Source organism: Medicago truncatula, chromosome 4 (assembly GCF_003473485.1).
Source record: "Medicago truncatula cultivar Jemalong A17 chromosome 4, MtrunA17r5.0-ANR, whole genome shotgun sequence".
NCBI lineage: Eukaryota > Viridiplantae > Streptophyta > Magnoliopsida > Fabales > Fabaceae > Medicago > Medicago truncatula.
In genome coordinates this window covers 50,319,488-50,333,750 of record NC_053045.1, presented here as the reverse complement: position 1 = coordinate 50,333,750, position 14,263 = coordinate 50,319,488, and the positions used below count along the sequence as shown (strand labels likewise).

Below are 14,263 nucleotides of genomic sequence, written 5' to 3'. Positions count from 1 at the left end.
GAGGATGCAAAGATCGATTTTAGAGCTTGTTAATAATTGAGAGAGTGTGATCATCCATGGTCCAATCTGAGTGATTGATGAAACCTTTTATATATACGACCTTTTTTATACCGAAAGGATCTCCATAAAAAAGAGTATAAGCTTCCAAACACAAAGCTTAAGTGTTGCATGACGAAGAGGCTTGCTTCATTAATAGGGTCGTATCTTGGAAGGTGCAAATAGCTCTACCGAGGTAAGCCTTCAAAATTTTGAGGCAAAAAAAAAATTATATATAGACACACGAATGTAAAAACGGAGTGTATAATAATATTGATGTTATCATTGCCAATATGTAGTAATGGCCTAGTGGTAGAACATAGTGCTATTAGCCTTATGGTTCTAGATTCAACTCCTAGACCTAGAATTTAATTTTTACATCTTTTATTAAAAAAAATTTCTTATATTTTTAGAGCACTTGTGATTTTTGAATCATACTTGTCGTATAAAATAGCAAAGTTCTAACAGCAAACAATATACAAATTTTTTTGCTCTTTAAAATATTTATTTATTTTATTAGAAATCTATCATTACTATGAGAGTCAGACTTTCAATTTCATAGAGACGTCTTAATGTCTCAAGTTCGATTCTCCTGATACCAATTTAGATGACTAATTTAACTTCTTAAAAAAATAAAAATAAAAACATAGAGACGGCTCTGTTCATTAGCAGTTACAAGAAACATATAGGATAAATAAGTTATAATGAGAAGTGGTTTATAACTAAATTCATATAAACCAAATGCAAATAACCTTGTAAACCACAAACTGACACACATTTTGTTGCTGGCAATTTTTGTGTAACATTTAGCTGTTTTCTAGTTCAGTGTAAGTGATGTCTGTTTGAAATTTGAACATTCGGTTATTTTGTGCTGTCCACTTGCCATTTTATAAATGAAATTCAATTATGTTCCAAAAATAGAGATATTTCAGATTACAGTTAAATTGTAGATTTTTTTCTTGTTTTATCTGTTTTAAGTAGAGGTGTCAAAAATGGGCCGGCCCATATTTTTGGGTCGGTCCAGGCCTAAGAAACTAACCACAAAATGCACTCGGGCTTTTTCGATCCAAGTCCATTTGGGCCATACAAAAGTTGTGGCGGACTGGGCTGGCCCACCGGGCTTTGGGTCGGCCCATTAGTCCATATTTTATTTTATTTTTGTTAAAAAACAACATTTTTTTTTTAAAAAAATTATCAACTAATTTAAAATTTATTAACAGAAAAATATTTAAATAAATAAAATTAATAAATATGGATGAATTTAGCTTATAATTTTAAAATTTTAAAACTTATAAATTATTAATTTGATTTAATTGAAAGAATAATCTAGAGTTTAATTATTATACAATGTTAATGCAAAAATTATTTATATTTTTATGTTCATCCAATCATATTTTAGCAAAAAAATAATTGTGAGTAACTAATATATAAGAAACCAAGTCTCTATTTATAGACAAAAAAAAATCATGAATTTTGATATAAAAAAAATTTAAAAATTCATTTGTCATGAAATAATTGAGTTTAAATAATTAAGATGAGATTAATCCAGCAAGCCAATCAACAAGCGCCACATGACAGCTCTTATCCACCACCACATTCTCTCTCTGCGTTTGGAGAAAGACCAGTCGCGTCTGTCAGGCATGTGTAGTGCACTCTCCCTACAAACCACTTGTTTTGCGCCACATCATCTTCAGCTTGGCCCACCATTCTCCCATTCAACATGTTGAATGCATTGAATGTTGAATGCATTCAACATCTCTCTCCTCCACATCATCATTCAACACACCAGAGCACTTCCACTTATTGAAGGTTGCTTTCAACATAGCAATTCAACACTATTGAAGGCTGAAGGGTGAAAAAACTTTAGTGCCACCAAAAACCAAACGACGCTATTTTTGTCTATCTGGAACATAGTAGTTTCCATCCTGCTCCTAATTCCTATCCATTATCATCACTTCCTTTTCTTTAGAGCTTTTGCAATATCAAAATCATGCTGCCTCGTGTGGTTCAGTCTCCATGGCTTGATGTTTCAATCAATTCCCCTTTTGCTTTATTATCATAGTGTCATCCAACTATCTCACAGTTGTTTCCATCACACTTAATTTTGAAAACAAATTTGCTCATCCCTACATTTTTTAAAAATCTATGGAAGTAAAAGTATTCATCAGACCAACATAAAAACTGCCTTTTTTAGATGTGTACATCGAAAATTATTTTTGGGGTGATAAAAGCTCCTCGGCTCAATTTCAATTTTGAATGGGCATCCTTGTTACCACCATCTCTATGTTTTAGACCATTTCTCATTTTCTCTTGTTCTAATTTACAACAGGTAAACAAATTGTTTGAAATCAATTTGTAAGAGGGATTCAATTCGTGTACATCATTGGTGAAATTATTTTTATGTTGTCCATCAATCGTAATCGTCAAATGAATTAAAAAAAATACATTTTAAAAAAAAAAATTATTGACTTTAATCATAACAACTTCTAAAATCACACACCTAATTCTGATTGGTCGTAATTTGTTGATGTATATCAAAATTAAACTTTTGATAGCATACATGGTGTGTGTTTGGTAGGGGTGAGCACAAAATCCGGACCCACCCACCAACCGATATATTCGAGTCACCCGTGGGTCCATCGAGCGGATTAAAACGGGTCTCGGGTGAAGAAAGACTAAAAAATAGGGTTTGTGCGGGTTTAGACAGTCGGGCCCAGTTTTTACAAATCCAAAACCGTGTAAACCGAACCCGACCGACCTATAACAAAATTTACTCCACATGTAAGCATCTTTTGTTGATTTACTATGTAGATTTACTTAAACATGCAAACTTTTCTTTAAATTTAGTCATGATTTACTCATAGATCCGTATATTTGCATGTCCAAGGTGCAATATTTTAATTATGAACACGTGATATTGGAAACAAGAAAAACAATGAAAACCGATCCCTGACATTTTTCTTGTTAAATATTTTATAACGTGATATTTTAATGATTGCTACGATACTTTGATCCATGGCCTTTTTCTTGTTAATTTATTGATGAAAGTCTTGTTAAAAAAAATAGCCAGATAAATTTGAGATGAATACAAAAATATTGGAGAACTAACCGAATCAACCCACCTGATCAAACCGAGATCCGTCCAAACCGAAACCTGCACAAACCGTATTAATTTGTGGGCGGAATTGGGTCTCTAAATTGGATGCTCGGTTTCATACATATTGTCGTGTTTGGTTCTACATTGGCTAGAATTGAATTTAAGATAGTTGAATTTGACATAATTGATTTATGTTTGGATAATAAATTCATATGAAAGTGATTCTTATCAATTCATGTTGTTTGGATGGTTAAAATCAAACTTGCTTTTGAATGTTTAATTATCAAAATGGGCTCAAATGTTCATGTATCTATGTATTTTTTTTTAGGACATTCACGTATGTATTCTTCTTTATCTAATTTATTTAAATTATCTTTTACTAGCGGAAAGATGGGCCTTATCGTGTCCGTTTGTCCTCTCTTTTTACTGCGGTAACGTATGTGTATTTTATTATGTTTGTTTGTATAATTTTGATTACAATTTTTAAATTTCTTCAAAAAAAAAAAAAATATTAATGGAAATTATTTGTACATTAATTTATCTACAAATTATTGTCAAAGCATATAACAAAATTATTTATCAACTCGGCGTACTTTGGTTTGCATATAAACCACAACTTCTCTCCATAAGTTTAACTCAATTGATAGGAATAATGCATAATTTATACAAGGTTTGTGGTTCGAATCTAGGACACCATCAAAAAAATACCACCATTTCTCACATCTTTCTTTGTTTTGGCAATGGGAATTTATGACCATAATTGTTTTCTTCAAAGGACTAAATTGAGAAATCACATGGTCCTTTCATATGAATCGATTTGGGTGGACGTAAAAATTTTGATGAAAATTTTACTTTGTTTTACATCAATTTTGCATGACTAAACCTTCCATGAAATTGCAGGGATTGAGCATTTACCCCTATAAATACGTCAATAGGCACACGTAAAAAATACTCGAAATTTGAATAATGTCGTACAACTTGGTTCATTGTTGTAAACCCTCTACTAGTACTAGTTAAATCAACTTTGATCTATCCCGTGAACTTAGCTCAGTTGGTAGGGATATTGCATGTTATATGTAGGGGTCGGGGTTCGAACCTCAGACACCCCACTTCTCCACAATTAAATTGTGTGAGCTTTAGCCACTAGGCTACTTGACAAAAAAAATAAATGAATTTTGATCTCACTTTTAAAACTAACTTAAAAGAGGATGTGTCCAAACGTCTTTATACATCTAACTGATTGAGAATCTTTGCAATATAAAATTACTCCTTATGTTCCAAATTATATGTAATTCTAACAAAATTTGTTTGTTTCAAATTCTATGTCACTTTACAATATCAAAGAATCATTAACCCACTTAGGTTAGTTCAGTAGTATTGACTTGAGACTTGAGAATGTGCTCCTCTTCAAAGTCTCCGGTTCGATTTCCAATCATTAATGTTTACTTTCCTATTATGCCCCTTACTTGGTACTTTATATCTTCCATTAACAAAAGATATTTTTGTAAAACAACTCATAGTTCATCTTTTCAATACAACATTAACTACATTTCTTAATTTATGTGAAACTATTATGCCCTTTACTTGTTACTTTATATTTTCTATTAACGAAATATATTTTTGTAAAACAACTCATAATTACTCTTTTCAATACAACATTAACTATATTTTTAAATCTATGCGAAATTGCTAGAATGACATTTAATTTAAAATAGAGGGAGTACAAAACAACTTCAATATTCATCGTCACGCTAAGTGTGAGTTGTCCCATGTGTCATGGGTTGAATCAAGACTAGCATGGCTCCTCTATGTCATTCCCACTTCGTCATTCTTGATCAAACTCTAATCTCGTGTTAAATTTTATATTAGGCTTAACTCATACTTACAAAATCGACGACTCCCTCCACTTACATGTGCATTATAAAATGTGGAGCTCTTAACTTATAAGATAAAACTACTTGTCACTTTGGCTTTTAAAAAAAAAAAAGAAAAAGAAGGATAAAACTACTTGTCTACCTCCACTTCCTCGTACCACTATTTATTAGCATGTGAATGTATCTAATCTAAGGAAAAAGATAGACATGCCACTCTTTTTTGTACACCCCTCTATACACCCCCCACGTGGCTTTTATTTAAAAAAAAAAAAAAAAACATGTCTTTCTCTTTCTCACTTCAGTGCTCTCTCTCTCTCAAAGACCTCACTCTTTCTTCTCCGATAACCGCCACCGCCCTTCTACCTCGTCGCCGTCGGCTGCCTCTCTCTAAGAGCTCTCTCTTTCTTCTCCGTTAAACCGCTGCCCCCTTCTGCCTCGTCGCTACCGGAGTTTTCCCCTCTTTCTACCCTTTCTTCTGTGACGAGGATGACAGTGGTCGTGTTTTGGCGTTGGGGGGTAGTAACGCAGATCTAAGTGTTAGGTGTCGGTGATAGGGTGGTTGTACAGATCTGAGCGTTTTGATGTCGGAGTTGGGGCGGCGGTGTAGATCTGATCGTTTTGACGCTAGAAACAGTGAGGAAAATGTTGGGATGGGTGGTCATCAGAACTCGTCGGAAGTGTGCCGGTGTGGTGGTCGGTGGCCAATGGCGTAGAGAGCAGTGATACAGATAACAGAGAGAAGAAGATGGAAAGGACTTGTATGTGTATGTTACAGAATCGTCTCTCAATTTTTGTGGTTATACAAAATTGCCCCCAATCTAATGAATAAAAAATAGAATGAGGGGTTGCCATGTGGGATTGTATACCTATCACCACTCCTAATCTAAATATATGTGATCACACACACTAAATGTGTCGCGTCATAATCACCGTACGAGGGATCTTATGATGGAAAAACCACTAAGAACTTTTATAATAATTTTTGGATAACTTTATCTCTCATACTTACATGAAGCTCTTTTCCTCTCTCTTCCTTTTTTTCTCTCCATTATTTTTGACCAATAAAAAGAGAAAAAAAACAAAGTTGTCATAAAAGTTGTTATCAAAATGGATGTACATATACCACTACTCAATTTAGATATTATCTACTTCGGGTTTTATACGTCAAAATAGCTTATGTAATAATGAATGAACACTTAGTATGTTATGTTGGGTTTGCCCTCACTACCTTGGGCACTAATTGCGTTGCATTTGGGTCATTATTTCTTGTAGATTCCATTTATATTGTCGTATCATTTTCATCCGCCGTCCTTAAAAATCCATATTTGTCGTTTTTGCATATTTTATTATTGGCTGTCTCGTTATCTCCTTAATATCTTGAACTAGTGTATTTCCTTTCCGAATTCTCAAACACAACACAAATAATAGCAATAGCACCATGGTTTCACTCACAAACCTCAAAGATTGGTACAAAGGTGACACAACAACACTCCTCATAGCACTCTTAACAATTTCCATAATCACTTGGTACTTATATCTCTACTTCTTCAAATCTAAAACCCAAAACCTACCACCAGGCCCACCGGGCTTTCCCATCTTCGGAAACCTTCTATCACTCGACCCAGAACTTCACACTTACTTCGCCGGACTAGCCCAAGCCCACGGCCCAATTTACAAGCTCTGGCTCGGAAGCAAACTCGGTATTGTTTTGACTTCACCTTCCACAGCACGCCAAGTTCTAAAAGACCACGACACAGTTTTCGCCAACCGTGACGTCCCTGCCGCCGGTAGAGCCGCCACTTACGGCGGCAACGATATAGTATGGACCCCCTACGGTCCACAGTGGCGTATGCTGAGAAAAATCTGTGTCGTGAAGATGCTTAGTAACACAACTCTTGACTCCGTTTACGAGCTCCGACGAGGTGAGGTTCGGAAAACGGTCGGGTATATTCATGATCGGGTAGGGTCAACGGTGAATGTTGGTGAGCAGGTTTTTTTAACGGTGTTGAATGTGATTACGAATATGATGTGGGGTGCGGGGGTGGAAGGAGAAGAGAGGGAGAGTTTAGGGGCGGAGTTTAGGGAGGCGGTGGCGGAGATGGTGCAGCTATTGGGGAAGCCGAATTTGTCGGATTTTTTTCCTGGGTTGGCCCGGTTTGATTTGCAGGGTGTTGTGAAAGATATGAATGCTTTGGTGCCTCGCTTTGATGGGATATTTGAGAAGATGATTGGTGAACGATTGAAGAAGGAAGAGGATGGGAAGGAGAATAATGGGAGTAGGGACTTTCTGCAGTTTTTGTTGAATTTGAAGGAGGAGGGTGATTCTAAGACACCGTTTACAAATACTCATGTTAAGGCTCTACTCATGGTATGCTACTTTTGTTCAACAACTTGTTTTAGTTTCTTCACACTTTTTTTGCAATATAGGATTAGTAATATAACATTCATAGGTTTGATGCATTGGATTTGAAGTAATCAAATATTTAATTGTTTTCTTAAAGCATAGTTGCACTATGGATTGTTTGGTGTTGGTCCCACAAATTCTAATGCCATGCATTGAGTCTTTTCTTAGCCTTTTCATGTTCTAATTGTACAAAATGGATTCTCTAAATATCATGATTGTGCAGTTTTAGTCATCTATTTATTTGAATGCTGGAATTATGTCATCTAGATATCAGAATTCTGTGATTTTGCTTCCTCAATTGGTTCAATTTCTTATTAAAATGTGATGTTTGTGAAATTTGTGAAGGTCATACCTATATATAATAGATATATTAGCATTTCGATCAGAAATTTAACAACAATGGGATGTAGGGATCAAAATCGCAATACCTAAAAGATTCAATTCACACCATTAGAACTTTGCAAACTTAAAATCGCATAATTAGGATACCTAGAGAATTCAATTCGCGCAATTAAAACATTGAGGACCGAAGTTGCATAATCACGAATATTTAGAGGACTCAATCGTACAATTCAAACTTGAACACTAAAATAGGACAATCGTGTTATACTAAGTATCAAAAGTACAATTAAGTTATTTTAAAATCATGTTTAATCAAACAAAATGTAGACAACAATTTGTACCAAGTTTTAAAATACCAAGATCTTGATTACTGACATTGAATTTTTTGTTTTACCAATATTGTGGATGAACATAAACAGGACATGGTAGTGGGTGGATCAGACACATCCTCCAACACAATTGAGTTTGTAATGGCAGAAATGATGAACAAACCAGAAGTGATGAGGAAGGTTCAAGAGGAGTTAGAAACTGTGGTTGGAAAAGATAACTTAGTAGAAGAGTCTCATATTCACAAGCTAACCTACTTACATGCAGTGATGAAAGAAACTCTTCGTTTACACCCTGCACTTCCACTTTTAGTCCCTCACTGCCCAAGTGAAACCACCAACATTGGAGGCTACACAATTCCAGAGGGATCTCGTGTCTTTATCAACGTTTGGGCTATTCATAGAGACCCTTATGTTTGGGAGAACCCACTAGAATTTGATCCTACAAGGTTCTTGGATGGTAAATGGGATTATAGTGGGAATGACTTCAACTATTTCCCTTTTGGCTCTGGAAGAAGGATTTGTGCCGGAATAGCAATGGCTGAGAGGACGGTTTTGTACTTTGTAGCCACCCTTGTGCACTTGTTTGATTGGACAGTTCCTCAAGGAGAAAATCTGGAGGTGTCGGAGAAATTTGGTATTGTTCTAAAAAAGAAGACACCTCTGCTTGCCATACCCACACCACGACTGTCAAATCCAGATCTTTATAAATAGAATCGAATATTATATTCACTATTCATATTATCATATAAGCAATTGGTAGGTTGGGAAAGTGTGTGTATTCTACGATTGTTGATGCTTGTAAAATTGTTCAAAACTTCAATGATGTTCGGCGTCACAGCTTTTAAGTAGAAGTTGTGGTTCTCCATGTCAGTATGGTTGAGATAGTACCATGATCGGTGTTGATTGCGAACAAAAATAAATTGGGTTTTGAGAAACTAATATTTGGTTGGTTTCCTGGTTTTTTTATTGAACAAACATTGATTGTGTCACTTTCTCAATTGTGAGGACCATAAATACATTGAGCTTATAACTACGGAGAGCTTCATCGATCATTGTTAGAGTTTTGAGCGATTTTCAGGAATCAATCCACCATAGACCATCTGAGGTATTTCACCACCCTAATCACCGCCTATAATATACTCTATATTGATCAAGGGAATACGAAATCACTGCTCAATGCTGATATAATCATTTGCTATTTATGTATCAAGTATATTAATGAGCAAATTCATTCTCTTTCAAATGTTTTCGATCAAAGTATTTATCTCAGTTGTCTATAATGTGTTGAATTTGAGATAATAAAAATAGTTTTAAGTCATAAAACTGGAATGAAAACTTTCATTTAGTTGTGGGTTACTTGAGGATGAGTCAACTGCAACAAGGAAGTAATAATGTAGGCCTAAGATTTGATACTGCATAATCTGAAAGGCACTACCTTCCACCAAGGAGTATTGTCAACCAATATCTTCTGTCTTCTGAATTTCCAGAGAAGAAAATTTGGTATTACTTCTGATCTACCCTTTAAAATCCCATGAACAAGAGTACTCATTCTAACTTAGAAAACAATATATCCCCTTTACTTGCTATGAGGAAATGCAAACATTCTTCCTTCCATGTATTGTACCTTTATCCAGGTTATCATCTCCATAATCACCTTAAAAAATAAAAATAAAATAAAAACTGAAACAGAGAGGTGTAGAGAATGTATCATGTATGGAAAATTAAAATTTGTGAAGAATCCATATCATACAAAGGATCCATATTATACAAAGGAAAGATAAACGGATGGTCAGATAAGGTGCAGAGAGTCCATCATCAAATATTGTAAATTTGTAAAATCAACGGTAGAGATGAGAAGACAAAAAATGGTGTATTGTGTACAGCACCACACTTATTGACAGCAAATATATATCATATATTCGCCGGGATAATAGTCATTTTGATTATTGAATGTGTAATGAGTAGCCACAATAATTCTTTAATGTATCGAAATTTCAAAGTAGTTTTTGATTCTGCACTTCGTTAGTTAAAATAGTCTCTGACATTAAAATAGTCTCTCAATGCTGATATTAACTCATTTCATACAATGATTGATATGACAATAAATAAGGGTAGCACTTGGGTGACATAGAGTTGGGTGACATTGGTGACATTGATCAATCACAATGTCACAATGCTTGTGAAAGAGAGAGAAACACAAGCATTGTGGCATTGTGATTGACCAATGTCACCCAACTCTATGTCACCCAAGTATTTTCCAATAAATAAATACATATAGAGACCGATAAGACAATTGGTAAATATATTGAAGGGTTAATATGACAATATTAAAAAAACGTTTTAATGTAAAAAACTATTTTGAATAACATAGTCTACAATGAAATGATTATTTTAAAATTCGCGAAATATTAATGAGTCTCCTAAAATGGTATGTAAATTATTTGATTGGAGACATGTTTAGAGCATACAAAATGCATACAAAATGTTCCTAAAAAAAATCATGCAAACTCTTATATTTATGTTAAAATACAAATATTTGTTAGGGTCGTGTTAACCAATATACTATGAATATCAGTCAATAAGCTAAATGTAAAAATTTTAAGTTCACACGAGGCTACAACAGCCTCTCAGTTTAAGGTGTATCAAAAAGACTACTAAAAATATAAACAGTTCACACAAAATATAAAAAATGGCTAGCTAACGCCTAAACACGACAATTTTTAGGATGGTTAAAATACAAAAAATGAATCCTTTAATTTTTAATTTTTAAGGATGGTTAAAATACAGATATTGACATATTGTTACAGATGCTCACAGCTCACCCACTGATTGATTAACACACACGAGAGAAAACTCACCCATCGTTACAGCTCAACAACTGTGTTGCACTGGCACAATATTTAAACGGAACGGATTTTAATGAAAAATCATTTAGGTCAGCCAGATCGAAATTTCCCTTGCACCCAATTAATTTCCTAAAAAAACACAAATCCATCCTTAATGACTGATTTGATGTATAAACCGTGTGAGTAGTTAATAAATTAGGCCCATTTTAATCATAGCTAATAAATGACTGAAATCTCCATTTAATTTGCTTACGAAATTTTCTACCATACATACATGCCATATTTATCCCACCGCCTAAACCTGGTCTATAAATAAATAAAAAAACGCGTCTAACCAGTTCAGTGGTGACAGTGTAAAAGAAAGGGTGAGGGTTTAGAGAGTTAATAATATGGCGCAGCAAGTGAATAACGAAACAACACCTTCAACACCGGGGAAATTAAAACCGGATAAACCTCATCACCGCTTTAGAATCCACCCTCCACATTCAAGATACACATTCATCTGCATTCTCTTATCCGCTTTTCTTGTTTTTCTTTTATTCTCCACCTTCAACCCTCCACCACCGTCAACCACCGCACCCCGCCGTGTCCTCGGTGACTCATGGGGTGGTTCTCACTGGGAACGTCTTGTGTCGAAATCAACTCGCCGGAATTCGGCATCCAACAAAATCGTTCTCGTCACCGGATCCGCTGGTTTCGTCGGAAGTCATGTCGCACTCGCTTTAAAACGCCGCGGCGACGGTGTTCTTGGGATTGATAATTTCAATCGGTACTATGATGTTAACCTAAAACACGCCCGTCAGAAGCTTCTAGAACGCGCCGGAATTTTCGTCGTGGAAGGTGATATCAACGACGGTACGCTTCTCAAGAAGCTTTTCGATGTGGTTCCGTTTACTCACGTGATGCATCTCGCGGCACAAGCTGGTGTTCGCTATGCTATGCAAAACCCTAACTCATACGTTCACAGCAACCTCGCTGGTTTCACCGTTCTTCTAGAAGCGTGTAAATCTGCAAATCCTCAACCAGCAATTGTTTGGGCTTCGTCCAGCTCCGTTTATGGATTGAATTCGAAGGTTCCTTTTTCGGAGAAAGATCGAACAGACCAACCGGCGAGTCTCTACGCGGCGACGAAGAAAGCCGGTGAAGGAATTGCACATACTTATAATCATATCTACGGGCTTTCAATCACCGCGTTGCGATTTTTCACGGTTTATGGGCCTTGGGGAAGGCCTGATATGGCGTATTTCTTCTTCACAAAGGATATTTTGAAGGGGAAACAGATAACAGTGTTTGAATCACCAGATGGTGGATCAGTGGCTAGGGATTTTACATACATTGATGATGTTGTTAAGGGTTGTTTAGGGGCTCTGGATACGGCAAAAAAGAGTACTGGGAGTGGTGGGAAGAAGAAGGGTTCGGCTCAATTTAGGGTTTTTAATTTGGGGAATACTTCACCTGTTCCTGTGAGTAAGCTTGTTGCTATTTTGGAGAAGCTTTTGAAGGTTAATGCAAAGAAGAGAGTGCTTCCTATGCCGAGAAACGGCGATGTTAAATTCACTCATGCTAATATTAGTCTGGCTCAGAGGGAATTTGGTTATAAACCTACCATTGATTTGGAAACAGGGTTGAGGAAGTTTGTGAAGTGGTATCTTGAGTTTTATTCTTCTGGGTCTATCAAGAAGGGATCTTCATCTTGGTGATTCTTTTGCTGCATTTGTCATTGCTTTCTTTTCTTTTACAATGGATATTTTAGTTTATTTTTCTCTTTTTGTAATTTGCTTTTTTTTTAGTCTTCCCCTTCTAGGTTAGTCCTTGTACATTCTTCATTTCTGATTTGAGAGATCAAATTGATATGACTCTACTAATTATGTTTCATGATATGCTCTCTTTTTTTATTTTATTTTTTATGTTTTGAATTCAGATTCAGGATTCTGATTATTGCCTGGTAATATGAAATTGTACTCTGAATTTGATTGTATGAACAATTTATTTAATTAATTATTCAATATGCTAGTATGCTAGTAGTATTTTTAGAGTAATCAATTAAGCACCAAGGTTTTGAATATTGGTTATAGTCATATTGCAATCTTTATGTAATTCTGCGAAGAGTCACAGTCAATTGTGCTCAGTGAAGCCTCTATTGCTGTTATCAAAAATCAATAAGTAGCCCTGATAAACACATATTTAGAAGTTTTTCCTGGAACTTGTTGAAATAGGTACAATTCAACTGATGAATATATGTCTTGAATGATTTTTGAGTGCACTAGCATTCAACTATTAGTTCAAGTGCTTAATGCTTATGCTCTGATCTGACATACTGTATAAACTCTTCCAAACACCTTATTAGTAATTTTTATGTACTTGTTTTGCATTGTTTTTTGGGTTTTAAGCTGGCTTGTCAGTTGGTGATGAATTAACTAGTTATTTTGCTTTGAGGGTATAATACTGGTATTGTTGCCCAGATGATTTTGTCGTTCTTTGATTCTGATGTAAATAAGATAGCTACTGCTTGCCGATGTACAGGTATAAGTCGTGCCTGTGATGACATTTGTTCGAAATAAGTTTCTGTCATAACAAGCATTGTTTAGTTTTAGAGTGACAGTTAGTAGAAGCATATAGCCTATTTGTTTTTCACATTTAAATGCCGTTTTATGGCAGCCAGTTTAGGATGATGATTGAGTACTTAACAGGTGATCATTGAAGTTGAATCTAGATAAATATTGATGATTGGTCATGTCACCCTGTAGTCATGTGGATTGTAATGATATTTATTTATTCAAGGAAGTTTGATGACAATTAACTTCAATCAAATACTTCCTAGAAATTTACATGTTTCTTTCACATTACATTGGCAGTTTGGCCCCATATCTTGATCTAAACTATCACATTACATTTAGATCATATACTTTGTCTCACCTCAACCTTTGTCATGAAAGGTTTTTATATGCATACATCAATTTTGAGTAGCATTTCCACTTTAAACTGCTCACAGATTTTCAAATTCTAATTCAAGGAAGCGCAAAGCTTTTGTCAAAGTAACTTGACAGGGAAACCGCTGCAGATTATATATAAAAGAGTTACTCTAATAAGCGGTGGAAATGCAGGATTTCTTTTGATTTTTGGAATGTCCATGTAGGTAAACACTAGACAGTAGTAATTCTGCAGGGGACATCATCCTTTTGTTTGGAAGGCAAAATTGTTGCTTTCAAACTCAGTGACTTAGGAAGCATTTGGTTATATATTAACTGCAATGCTAATTTAGAAAATGATTAAGTTGTTCAGTTAGTACCGCTTCATTTTTCTGGTACAGATTGATTGATGACATGCAATCTTGT

The 14,263-nt window shown here is 35.2% G+C and overlaps 2 protein-coding genes across 2 annotated transcripts; both read left to right on the top strand.

Moving 5' to 3' along the window:
- Window positions 1-6,354: 6,354 nt before the first annotated feature.
- Window positions 6,355-9,273, top strand: LOC25493625 (flavonoid 3'-monooxygenase CYP75B137). Its single transcript, XM_013602191.3, has 2 exons — window positions 6,355-7,375; window positions 8,173-9,273. Exons 1-2 carry the CDS (start codon window positions 6,446-6,448, stop codon window positions 8,791-8,793), a joined length of 1,551 nt encoding a protein of 516 aa, XP_013457645.1. The 5' UTR covers window positions 6,355-6,445; the 3' UTR covers window positions 8,794-9,273.
- Window positions 9,274-11,175: 1,902 nt separating this feature from the next.
- On the top strand, window positions 11,176-12,934 carry LOC25493624 (UDP-glucuronate 4-epimerase 5). The gene has a single exon (XM_013602190.3). The coding sequence runs from the start codon at window positions 11,318-11,320 to the stop codon at window positions 12,626-12,628; it is 1,311 nt and encodes a 436-aa protein (XP_013457644.1). The 5' UTR covers window positions 11,176-11,317; the 3' UTR covers window positions 12,629-12,934.
- The last annotated feature ends 1,329 nt before the right edge of the window (window positions 12,935-14,263 follow it).